We start from the raw sequence: 13,271 nt of genomic DNA on the forward strand, positions 1-13,271 counted from the left end.
ACACATGCCATTGAACGGAAAATGTCTCTTACCCAGTGTACATCTGTTCGGGCATGTAGTGCTGCAGATTCACATGTGCCCTCCCTCCTCCCCGGAAGCCTGTAGCCGTTGTAGTACTTTTATTATGTACATACATTGCATTGACATCTTCTTTATTTACTATATATTTTTACATATACATTTCTTCACTCCTTACTTCACCCCCTGCTGGAAAACAGTTTAACAAAGGACTCTATGCCCATGCTCAGTATCAGCGAGAGGAGGAGTTCCTCGATCTCATGACTCGAAAAAAGTTTCTTCCAAGAAAAACAAGTTGTAGCATTCCGAGCCCAACACTAGATGGCTATATATGCACAGCATGTGAATCTGCAGCACTACATGCCGCGAACAGATAGTGACATTCAGCGATGCACGGCTTATGATCTCACATATTACATCATCTAGTCTGCGTATGTGTTTGGGTGGATGAGTGGGTATGTGAATGGCTGTGTAGGTTAATAAATGGGTGTGCGATTGATTGTATGGGTGAGTGTGTGTCTGTGAGTGGATGTATGGGTGAGTGATGGGCTGTGTGAGTAGGTGTGTGTGTGTGTGTGTGGCTGAGTCACTGATTTACTGGCTGAGTTAGTGGCTTATGGGTTGGTGTGGAAGTACCAGTAGTGGTGAGAAACTGGGTGTCGGCGTGGTGGGTGAGCGGGTGTAACAGAGTTGTATGGATCAGTGAGTCAGTGTGTAGGAGACCCATATGGGTGAATGAGTGTGTGACTGGGTATAAGAGTGAGTGACTGTGCATGAGTGGTGTTGGGGTGAGTGACTGCATGTGGCGAGTGACTGCATGTGGCAGTGAGTATATAGATGAGTGAGTGTGGATTATTGATGACTGCTTTTGTCAGTGGGTCTATAGGTGACTGAGTATTTGTGTTAGTATATGTATGACTCTGTCAACATGTGAGTAACTTGGGGTGCCAGTCAAAATCTGAACATCCGTCTGGATGTTTGAGTGGGTGCATTAGTGTCTGTCCAACTTGGTGTGTGAGAGACTGTGTATTGGTGAGTGACTCAATGAGTGAGTGCATGGGTGAATGAGTTCTATCTGTGGCTGTATAGGAGAATGTCAGTGTGTAAGTAGGTATATGGGTGAGTATGTGCTTGTGTGAGTGGCTGCATAGAAGAATGTGTGGATGCGTGACTAGGTATATGGGTGAGTGTTGCATGGTTGGCTATATTAGTGAGTGAATAGGTGTGTGAGTGTGTCTATGGATGAGTTAGTGGTGTGTGAATATTTGTACAGGTCTATGGATGGTTTGTTTAGGTGTGTCACTGGGTGTATGAGAGGTTGTATAGAGTGAGTGGGTGTGATAGTTCTGTGGATGATGTATTCAGTGATGTCATTTGAGATATAAACAGTGATGTCGCTGACTATATTATGAGTGATGAAATATGTGAGGTCATAAGCAGTACATTGTGGGGCCGGAAGTTATAGTTAGCTCAGGTAACTCTAACAGCTGGATTTCACTGTGAGTCTTTGAGTGGATCTGTGGGTCTCTAAGGGAGTCTGTGAGTGGGTGAGTGAGTGTCTGAGTGGATCAGTCAGGGGATGCATGGGTTTGTGAGTGGGTGCATGAGTCTGAGTGGGTCTGTGAATAGGAACATGAGTGTCTAAGTGGGTCTAAGTAGGTGGATGAGTGCCTGAAAGGGTCTGTGAGAGCATTCAATAGTCTGAGTGGGTCTGTGAGCGAGTGTGTGAGTGGGTGCATGCATGAGTAGGTCTGTCAGTGAGCACACAAATTATTAAAAAAGAAAAAAAGTAGAGGGGACACAGGAGCAGGCCCTTGTGCAAGCTACCTCTGACTGTCTGTGTGTGTGTCTAGCTTGGCTGCAGTCTGCTACCCTCTGCTGCTTTCGGTTTTGTGCCTCCTATACTCATTTTATGCTTCTTCTCTGCTCCCATCTTTCTTGCTGCTTTCTGCTTGTTCCTGGTCTTTTATTCTGGCTCTTTCTGCTGGTTTCTGACCTTCTGTTTTGCCTCTGTTTGCTTGTTTCTGACTTCAATTCTGCCTCTTTCTGCTCACTTCTGACCTTTATTCTGCCTCTTTCAGCTCTCTTCTGAACTTTATTCTGCCTCTTTCTGCTTCCTTCGGGACTGCGAGGGAGGAAACCTCAAAGCTGTCACGTCCCTGCAGGCACTGCTGTTGCACACAGGGAGATGCTAAACATGCGGCTCCCTGTGTGCAAGAGCAATGGTTTCAAGAGACGAAACCTCTGCTGTTTGCTCTGAATTGGCGGGAGCTGTCAAAGCTCCGCCAAGTCAGAGCAAAGAGTTCTGTCCCAGGGGTGGGCACCCCAGGACATAGCAAGAGCCGGCCCTGGAGGTGGTGGTCCCCAGGGCCATTATTGGCTCCTTGAGGTAGGCCGCACAAGCCTCCCTCCAGTGTTTAACTTGGCCCTAGGAGGTGGTGGCCCCTGGAGGTCTGCCCCCCCTGCATTAATTGCACCAGAGTTAATGGGTCAGGGTGTCCCTACTCAGCCCCTTTTCTGTTTTTTTTTTTATTTTATTTTTTTATAATCTTTCCTTCAGGGACTTAGTTGAAGACGAGTCCCAAGATGGCTACCAGCAGTTCCTGGTTGAAGAGTTGGCAAACAATCAGCTCTCAGCACAGATCTGGAGGGCTTGCAGAGCCTTTCTGTCCACACATATAATATAATAATATAATCTAATATAATATATATACACACACTTGATTTTTAGGTCCAGTGTGCAACCGCTCTAACATGTTGTATTTTATTTGTGGGCTTTTAAACACGCCCACCGCATGCCCATCACTATTTCATGGGCTTGCCTTTCAAAAATCCTTTTATCATCCTTTGTAAATGCTTTACGTTTGTCCCTCCTTGGGGCGGTTTTGTTACTGCCTTGGCCATTGACCCTGTTACATGGATAATTGCACGCTTGGTGATATGTTTGACTGTGAGCAAACTTTTTTCCTTTTGTATCTCCTTCACACTAACTATCATGGTGGCCATGGTGCTTTGAATTGGCTTGCTTATGTCACTGGTTTTACTTTTCATTTTCAATTTATGTGGCAAGGAAAGTCCAGTTAGGAATTTACAACGCCAATAGCTCTAACTCGAGCTAACGCGAGACGCATTGCATTGCAAATGCTTGTTCTTTAATATCGCAAAAACTACTGAACACATTTACACTGCCAACAGCTACCTCTGTGCCAAATTTGGTGTAATTCCATCCTGCAGTTCGGACTGTAATCGTGTTCAATAATCATACGGGGAATTAACATGGGGAAAACTTGGTGGGGGTCCCCTCTTTCTTGGCCACTACCTAACGGATCACCCCAGACAGCAGCTGAAGTGAGTGTCAATTTTTTTTAGAACATTTTGTTAAGATTCATCAGCGGATGCCAAAGATAGTGAAGTAAAAAAGAAAGAAAAAAACACTTTTTCTATAGAAACTAGATCCTAACTATAACTACCTGGTGGCGACCACCACTAAGGGTTTTTTTTTTTTTTTTAAATATATATTCATGTATTTATATTCATTATGAAATATATACACTAAGTTAATTGTATTTTTGCTATTTTTAAATTGCCCAAATAGAACTATTTATGAAGCAATTAATTATAAATTACGTTAATATTAAATGTTATTTACATGTAATATTTATTTGGATATCAATTTATTTAAACTTATATAATTCAATTTTAATTTAAGTCTCTTGTACGTACATGGTTTCCATGTATAGTGTACATTTCCCCACTACATTTTCTGTTTTACAAAAAAACTGTTAAAGTAAATATCAGTTTACCATCGGAACCAGACACCATTGTCTTTTGGTTTTACAGCCTGTTTAAATGATAGTAGACCACTAAATGGACGTTTAATTTGTTGATCTTTTTTATTTCAGGAATCTTTGATTTCTACATCCGATTCAGATTCGAGGTATAGTATAAATTTACATTTTACAAAGTGGAATGAAAGTTGGTTTACAACATGTCTTGTTTGCCCAAAATGTTGTTGGTTTGGAATAAGTAGGCCATTTATTTGTTGCCTAATCTGGTGATAAATTCCAGGTTTTGATGTAACTGCACATAACTACGCACCTTAAGAAATATGACTAGAGCACAGTTTCTTGCTATATTTATTTAGGTGTTGTGTAATCGTTCCGGCAGAAGAAACAATGCAGACTAAAGGGTCTGGGGGAAGTGTGGAGGATGCTCACTGCATTCGCGTCCATTATACCTTATACGAAATATCTGACCACTAATTATATTACTTGTGCAGTCAAAGATGGGCTAACATCTTTGTAGAAACTTTGTTACTCCTAGTAATAACTCCATGGGAAACTTGTTCTCATTTCTCAAGAGTGGTAATGCATTACCACGTCTTAACTGTTACGCTTTATTTGTGGAGTAATAGGGTATTTGAGCCAAACAATATATGCATTTGCTTATTTTTATATATATATATGTAAAAAAAACAAAAAACTTTCTGATGGCGAGAGAGGGGGACTCAAAGAAGAGAGAGGAAAGATAATTTGAAACTAAAAAAAAATCCTTTCTTTCAATCGGAGAGCCTTGAAATGTCATTAATTGTAATACTGACAAACCCTTCTTCCCTTCACAATGCCACAGTTCCGGAATGCATCACGGTTGGATCTAGATTGTACTGTTGCTTTAAAATGAACACTTTATCTTTGGTCTTCCTTTACTAATTCAAGTCATGAAAACTGTCGTGGCCTCACAATAAAAACATAGCATTTGTCACAGTTTACTTGCTAGCCATCAATTAGATTTTCTTCCTGACCACAGTACAAAACACGCGACTCTAAAGATGTGTAATGGCATCCCCAGAAACTTTGGTAATGGTCAAACTACATGGTTTAACTGCGGTGTGTGACAGTTAAGTTTATGATACGCCTACACACTCTTCAACACAGAATTCGCAGAAACGCCACTGTATTAAAATGGTTCCACTCATAGCTATCATGGCCCCAAATGTATTAAAGTTGGAAAGTTATTTTTAGAGCCGGTCAACATGCCATGCGGTGGTCAGTAGGGCTCAATCTTTGCACCAATATCTTTCAAACATTTTGTTCAGTATCTGAGAAAAAGACTATGAAATCTCTGCCAGCAATGTGCTGACTACATCCGGATGTATCATCGTCATTGCCTCCTTCAAGGTAATTTCCACTTTCAAGTCTTAAAGTGGATGACATTAAAAAATGGATGAATCAGAGGTACTTTTAAACTCGAGGCGTTTTTTTGTTATTGTTTGTTTTTTAAACCTTTTCGGTCCTTAATGGGTAAAAGCAGTTGAGGATGCTTTCATCTTTACTGAAACAGAAATACCTGCCAAATCTCTGGGATGCAATTTAAAGGAAATCCTACAGCTTCATAACGAAATACAAGAGGTGACTAAAGCAGTAAATTAAATTTTACTACAAATCAGGACCCTTAAGTACACTGTATCTGATCATGATCGTAAATTACTGTCCAAACTTTAGCCATCTCCTGCATCAATTATTAATGTGATGTTCATATTCGAATCCCAAATAGGTCCTGCATTCCCGAGAACCTTTAGCCTTAATTACTGAGTGGTATGCTCTCCTTGAACATCCTGTATCGCCTACAAAGCCTCGAATCCCAAAACCCACAAATGCTTGGACCACAAAATCAGGATTGCTTTAGGCTCCTGGAAGTCCCGATGTAAGAATAATCTCTTTTGATACTCCTTTCTTCAAGGAAACGAGCACAACCTTTTTTGGATCATTTCCATGCAGTGCCCCCCCAAGGATTTCCAATAAGTTTCATGGTCAAAGCAGGAATCCTTGCCAAGCTTATAAATATAAATCCTAACACATTTTTGTGGCAAAAAAGTGATACAACCAGGTAAAGGGCCTGCCCAGCTTTCACTTGCTCCATGAGATTGCCTCATTAAAAAAAGCCTATCCTAGTAACATCCTAATTGTTACAAAATATTTACCCACAACACCCACATCCATTGTTAGTGCAATCAGTGTGTTTATCTTCGCACAACTTTTATTTCATCCCTTATTGTACTTATTCAGTTAGCTGGTGTCGCAGATTTTCACCCTTTGACTTATCATTGCATCTCTATGAACATGTTCTTCCTTGTATTACTACCTTTCTTATCTACGCAGTTGAACTCACAGATGTCCCTCCTTCTACATTATTACCTCCCATCTTATACTTATTCAGCAAGATATACTTGCAAATTCCTAGCACTTTTTCCTATTCATCTCTGCTGCATGGTTAAAAAAACCAAAAAAAAACCTCTTCCTTCAGAGCAAACTGTACTCGCCTGTAAGAATTCTGCTTTGATGTCTTGTAAACAGTGCCCTTTCTTGGGAGTTATTATTACCACCATCTTTGTAACCCGTAGTAAGTATTGTTGTGCCTCATATTGTACTCCCAGATATGCGTAGTATTCTCTTCAGTGCTTAGAAGTTTCATACTCCATAAAGCTTGCATAAAACATGTAAAATAATCGTCTTGATGCCAAAGAATGGAGACGTTTAAGCCGTTGCTCCTAAGCCTTTAGAAGTGTTCTTCGCCAGACAAAATTTTGGCAGTTTTACACAGCCAAAGCCTTCTGTTTGGCAAGACTGTCGTGGCTACCACCAACCTGAAAGTACTTGCTTCGCTTGCCCAGTACAATAGTACACAGATGTTCTGTAATGGGGAAAACGCTAGTAGTTCAGAGTACTCATTCATAATTAAACCTATAATAACAAGAGAGTTTGTTAAATACCAGATTGTGATTCCAGTATTATATGCTGTGACGCAGCAACTGTGGGACAACAAATCTTGTTAGCCACTGTTACTAGGTCAAAAGGAGAATTGCTTACTTTCCTTCTGGTGCCTGTCCATGCCAGGATCTCTAGAAATTAAAGTGAAGCGGCGTAATGGGGGCTAGCAGTCTCTCCTTCCTTTCTCAGATCTCTACAGGCCTGAAAGATGGAGTAGCGTGAGGTTACTCTTCCTCCACTAACCTGCCACATTTACTGCCAGCTACATGTCTGCAGACCTGCTTTGACTAGTCACTTTAAGAGCCGCTGTCAGTGCGGTACCGACTGTTCACTCTTATGAAGAGTGGGAAGTGCAGCTTTGGGCACAGGGCAAAGAGAGTGGCAGGATACCAGAGCTGTATTTTTTGGTTTGGAATGGAGAAGGATGGCAGGACAGGAGACCAGGTTAAAAGGGCTTGAGGGCATATATATCCTAAAATTGTAGATGGGTCACTCAATGAAGTATACACCGTTCATCTCCATATTTTAAAAGACATTGTGGACTATATGTGCTTTGCTCCAGTTTATTTGATCTCACTTAGAAGCCTTCAGTAAAAAAAAAAATCCCTGTGATAAACAGTTACCCACCAATAATTCACCATGTGTAACTAAAGGATTCCAGAGATGCGCATTTCTGATAGTCCAAATGCTTTAGTGACAACGATACAATGGTGTTAAACAAGGCTTTGCAGCACCGGAGGCCCACCTCTTAGGAAGACCCTTATTCACCCCACAAACAATCTTTAGTTTGTCAGGCAGGTGACCTAAGGGGAATTTTATGGGGTTCTGTATATGGTGTCAGCATTGTGGTTTGTTACACCTACTTGATTCGAACAGTCACCTGTTGATTAAAAATAATAGTCTTTGAAGCAGTTTACAGACACAGGGATATGGGAGAATGTTGCCTGTAACTGAGGGTGTTATTTTAACACACATTTGAGATTTTGTTTAAAAAAAAAAAAAAAACTATTTAGGCCACAGAGACCGTGTTGCATACATTAACTTAAAGGAACATGTTAAATGCAACTATCATGAGCAGGTAAAGTGTTTTTGCACTGGGCCTTATAGAAAAACCGTCAATGCTGTCAGTGAGAAGAAAATCTTCAGATGACTTGTTGCAGCTTAGAAGACTGTCATTATGGGCAGTTGTCACCACCAGTATGTTACGGCCGTAAATGAGTATTCGTAGCATGTGTTGGCTGTAGATACACCTGCTGTGCACACTCCTGCCATCTAGTGTTGGGCCCGGACTTCATAATTTGTTTTTCTTGAGTATGTCTTTTATGGTCGACGTTGTGCATCTCATCCTTGAGGCATTACACATGTTGAACGATTCCTTTGTTTTATAATTTATAGAACAGCCTACAGTTCCTGCAAATGTTGGAACCGTGGAAACTTAGTGAAAGCAATAGACTTTCAAATCGTTGCCTTCCACACATTGACAGGGTGTGTCTCCGGATAATGGAGGCTACAAAAGACATCTTATTCAGGAGGTGCCCTTGGTGAGGGATGAAGTACGTACACTCGGACACCCACAAAGTCTGTAACCAGTGTATCTTCGCAGCACAAGGAGAAGGACTGGCGTCACGTGTAATCTGTTTAAAAACTAGAAGACCCTGAGAAACGGGTGGGATCGGAGATTAACACATAATATGGAGATGATGAGAGAGGCTGAGTTCTCGAAGAAGAGCACAGCGAGGCAGAGCTGTACGCCAAGGTACCAAGCGGCAAGGGAAATGCCACCAGCCTGCACTACATCTCCTCCAATTGTTCACCCTTGGTTCAGCAAAATATTTCTGCCTTTCCTGTGTAGAAAAAAACTGTTGTCTAGTTTGTTTACCCTGGAAAACAGATCTCTAGAAAACTGGATCTAGAACCATTGAGCTTATCTGTAACTCCTCATAGTGTCAATGGAGTTTTAAACTTCCCTTAACCCCTTCTGTGCTGAGGAAGTAATGGTTACGTCCTCTGCCACGGTAGTCGTGTGCTGTGGGCGTAACCGTTAGGTCCTGTGCACATGACCATCAAATCCCTCTACTGCTTGCAGTAGAGGGATTTGCTTTTTCTAAAAACAGCCTGTAGAGCTGGAAAAGAGCTTCCCCAGCTCCCAAGGCTATTTTTAGTATTCACTGAAATAACAAGCATCGCACATGGCGTGCTGACGTCATTGCAGTGAAAACGAAAGTGAAATGAGCCAATCTGCTCTATTCACTTTCTCTGCCTCGTTGCCCAGGGGGGCTATCTCTGCACCGCCATGCCTTCCTCCCCCCCCCCCCCCACACACACAGAGGCAAACGGGAGAGAGATGTTGTTAGAAAGGAGGGAATCTCCACTTTCCAATGGTACCCTTCCCTAGTGGATTCCCCCACTAGACACCAAGGATGTGGATGAGTGCCCTCCGGGCAGTGGATATAATCAGTATTCCTCCCCCCCTCCCCCCCTCAGGGGGCAGAATGGCCACTCGACACCAGGGATTTTTTTTGTTTGTTTAGGAAAGTGTGGGGGTTTCCCAAAATGGGCATGGCAAAGCCTCCACCCTCCCAAAATAATAGGCACAGTATTCTGACTTAAAAAACCATATAAATGGGGACCAAAGTCTTTCTGACCACAGGGACAAGATAGGGTAATTACCCCTAATCTGCCCCCCAGTGGGGCAGAAACCCCGTAGATGATCTTCTGCTTCTCCTTCTTCTTCCTCCCCTTCTTCTCTTTCTCCTCCTCTTTCTCCTCCTCCTTTTCCTCCTCCTTCTCCTTCTTTTTTTTCTTTTTTTTTATCGTCTTCTTTTTTCTACTATGCCTCTCCCCCCCCCCCCCCCCAAAAAAAACGGGGGTTGGGGCTGCCCCCACACCATATAAATGGGGACCAAAGTCTTTCTGACCACAGGGACAAAATAGTGGGACAGAAACCCCGTAGATTATCTTCTGCTTCTCCTCCCTTTCTTCTTCCTCCCTTTCTTCTTCCTCCCCTTCTTCTTCTCTTTCTCCTTCTCCTTCATCTTCACCTTCTTTTTCTGCTTTTTCTTTTTCTTCTGCTTTTTTTTTTCTCTTTCTGCTTTTTTTTTCTTTTTCTCTTTGTTCTTCTTTTTTCTTCTATGCCTCTCCCCAAAATAGGCTCAGTCTTTCGGCCACCCTTGGGGGCTGATGGGGGGGGGGGGGGGGTTGTTGCCCCCAATCTGCCAAACCCCTGATCTTACCCTGCCCCTCGTAATTTTTTTTAATTTTATTATAAAAAATGCTAGGAGTGGGGGATACCCAGAATGGATGCAATGCCCCCAACAAAAATATGCACAGTCTTTCTGCCCCCGCTTGGGGCAGTTGGGGTTATTACCCTAAATCTGACCGGGTGGGGGTCAGAAAGCCCACTAGACGCCTTGAATTTTTTTTAATTTATTTTTTTAATGACAGGGAGGGTGAGGCTGAACACCATGGGCATGGCAATGCCACCACCCCACATACATGGGGACCAAGTTCTTTCTGCCCCATTTCCCCCACCTCTCCCCCCTCCCTCTGGTGGTGGAGGGGTAGATAAGGTAATTACCCCCGATCTGCCCCTCCTGGGGGTGGAGGGATGACAGCCGTGTAGACGCCAAGGAATATTTAAAAAAAGAGGGATAGGGGCTGCCTAGCATGAGTATGCCTGTGCCCCTACCCCAAATAAATGGGAACAGTCTTTCTGCCCCCCCGTCAGCCCCCATCTCCCCCAGGGGCAGATGGAGCGGCTGCACTTTCTGGACTTCGGTACGCTGCCACCTGGAAAAACCTACCAGACTCAGACACTTCATAAAACGAAACATCTGGGGTAGTGCAGAGTGGTATGCTTCAGATGTCCCCACACCATTTTCTGACCCACAGTGCCCTACAAACCTCAAACCTTGCCTAAAATAATGCATTTTCTTACATTTCTGAGAGGAAAACTTCCAGAGTCTGCAGGAATCCACAAAATTCCTACCACACTGCATTTCCTCCTTGCAAAAACAGGTTATTTTGTGATAGATGATTTTGATGTGTCCACAATATGTTTTAGGTCCTTCTCTGTCGTGGACACTTAGCCTGCCCACACAAGTGAGGTAGCATTTTTATCAGGAGAACTCTGGGTGGTAGGAAATTTGTGGCTTTCCTCAAATTTCAGAGCTTTACACCATAGAAATGTGAGAGAAATGTGTGTTTTTTTTAGACAACTTTTGAGGTTTGTAGGGGATTCTGGGTTACAGAACCTGGTGAGAGCAATACAAGTTATCACATCCTGGATTCCCCAGGGTGTCTAGTTTTTAAAAATGTACAGCTTTGCTATGTTTCCCTTGGTGCCGGCTGAGCTAGGGCCCAAAGTACACAGCTAAACACACAGCAAAAAAAGGGTGATTTTTTTTTTCATTTTTTTTTTTTTCAGTGTAAAAATATGCTGTGTCGACTGAGTTTTTGGCCGTTTCCTGTCGCGGGCACTAGGCCTACCCATACAAGTGAGGTATAATTTTTATCAGGAGACTTAGGGGATCACAGAATATTAGAACAAGTGTTATTACCAATTGTCTTTCTCTGCATGTGTGCCTTCCAAATGTAATACAGTGTGTAAAAAAGGAATTTTGAGAAATGCCCTCTAATTCACATGCTAGTACGGATACCCGCAAATTCAGAAATGTGCAAATAACCACTGCTTTTGAACTCCATATTTTGTGCCCGTTTCAGAAATACATAGGTTTCCTTCCTACCTATTTTTTTTTTCAATCTTTATATTTTACCAAATAAATTTCTGTACACAATGACAAACCATTGCAAGGTGCAGCTCAGCTATTCTCTCTGGATACCAAGGGGTTCTTGGTGAACCTATAAACCGTATCTAGCCCCGCACCCAGAATGGTCTAGCGCACATAATAGTATATTGCTTTCTAAAGTCTACCATAGTTGATTACTGATGAAAACGTAGACAAAATGTCTGTTCTTTCCACCTCAATTTCAAGATATTTTTTTAATTTCAACTGTTACGTTCTGCACAAAAAACTTGAAGGATCTACATAAATTTTCCTTGCTGAATTCAGAATGTTATCTACTTTTCAGAAATGTATAGCTTTCCGGGATCAACTATTGGTTTCACACCCATTTCTACTACTAACTGGACGGAGGTTGTAAACCCAACAAAACAGGATAACTGGGCTATGTTGCGAAAATGTGGTTTTCTGATTCTAGTCTCCTTGTTCCTGAAAGATGGGAAGAGGGTGATTTTAGCACCCCAGGCCCTTTGTTGATGCCGTTACAGGGAAAAAAACAAACACTTTCTTCTGCAGCACTCTATTCCCATCCCCCCCCCCCAAAAAAAAAACAATATCTAAATTTAGAGGTATTTTGACTAATTTATCTGTCCCCTCCAGGGGAATCCAGAAATCCTTGGTCATTTTAGAACCCCCAGAATTTCTGAACGAAAAGACACAAATTTGGCATTGATAGCTTATGTGGACAAAACATTATTGGGGCCTATGCACAACTACCCCAAATAGCCAAAAAAGGGCTCAGCACAGGGAGAGGAGGCCTAGCACTGAAAGGGTTAATGTTTGGCTGCTTTTGCTGTAGCTGGGGTCGATGAAATTGGTTCATATTGTGATGTAGAAGGGAACTAATGAGGTTTCACAAATGTACTACTCCCTTCACTGAGCACACCCAGCACTTACCTATCCCTCTGTTAAGACAGTGGTTCCCATCCTGTGGTCTGAGGTCCGCAAAAGCCTCCTCTGGGGGTCCACGACTGCTTAGAAAATTAAATAATATAAACAAATTAGGTTCCCAGCTTTCAGTAATGACTTAGTGGGGGGATCCCTGGATTCCAATAGTGATTCAGTGGGTGTCCCTGGGTTTCAGTAATGATAAAGTGGGGGTCCACGGAAGTCAAAAGATTGGGAACCACCACTGTGTTAAGACATTCACAAACCAACTATATACAGGACAAATCCTGAAGTTTGGTCAAAGTGCAAACAGTACATAGGTTTTAGAGGGCTTCATGAGGACTTTCTCATTTAAGGCAGCTTGTGTCACCGTGGAACCATCTAGACCTATCAGGCCTACTTTTCAACCCATATACATACAGTATTGACCTATGCCGTGACTATTTTGTTTAAAATCATTAAGATGTAAACATTTCCGACTCCAGAGTTCTGGATGAAAAGTCTTGCAAGCAAAAATATCGGAGTTTAATAAAAAATATATTCCTATAAGCATTCACAAATGTGTATATAAACCAATAGATGGATAAATATAAGCGCATGAAACATATATACGAAAAAAGAGAAACGTTCTTAGAGGGCAATCGGGCTGCTTCCCCGTAAATTAAATGGGTTTTCGCCCCCCATTGGTCACTCCCTCTCGCCTTCCAGCTGCTCCTCCCTCCCACCTCCCCTCCTTAATCGCAGCGCAGTGGACGCACACCATAGGCAAGTCTGTCTGCGCCCAGCGCCCGTCGCC

General features: G+C 42.5%; 1 protein-coding gene across 1 annotated transcript in view; it reads left to right on the forward strand.

Moving 5' to 3' along the window:
* Positions 1-13,271, forward strand: part of CYB5A (cytochrome b5 type A) — a 148,577-nt gene that overhangs the window by 129,021 nt on the left and 6,285 nt on the right. The window contains exon 4 of the mRNA XM_069219438.1: positions 3,921-3,955. Within this exon, the coding sequence (XP_069075539.1) occupies positions 3,921-3,955 (35 nt within the window). The remainder of the gene's footprint in view (positions 1-3,920; positions 3,956-13,271) is intronic.

Source organism: Pleurodeles waltl, chromosome 2_2 (genome assembly GCF_031143425.1).
Source record: "Pleurodeles waltl isolate 20211129_DDA chromosome 2_2, aPleWal1.hap1.20221129, whole genome shotgun sequence".
Lineage (NCBI taxonomy): Eukaryota > Metazoa > Chordata > Amphibia > Caudata > Salamandridae > Pleurodeles > Pleurodeles waltl.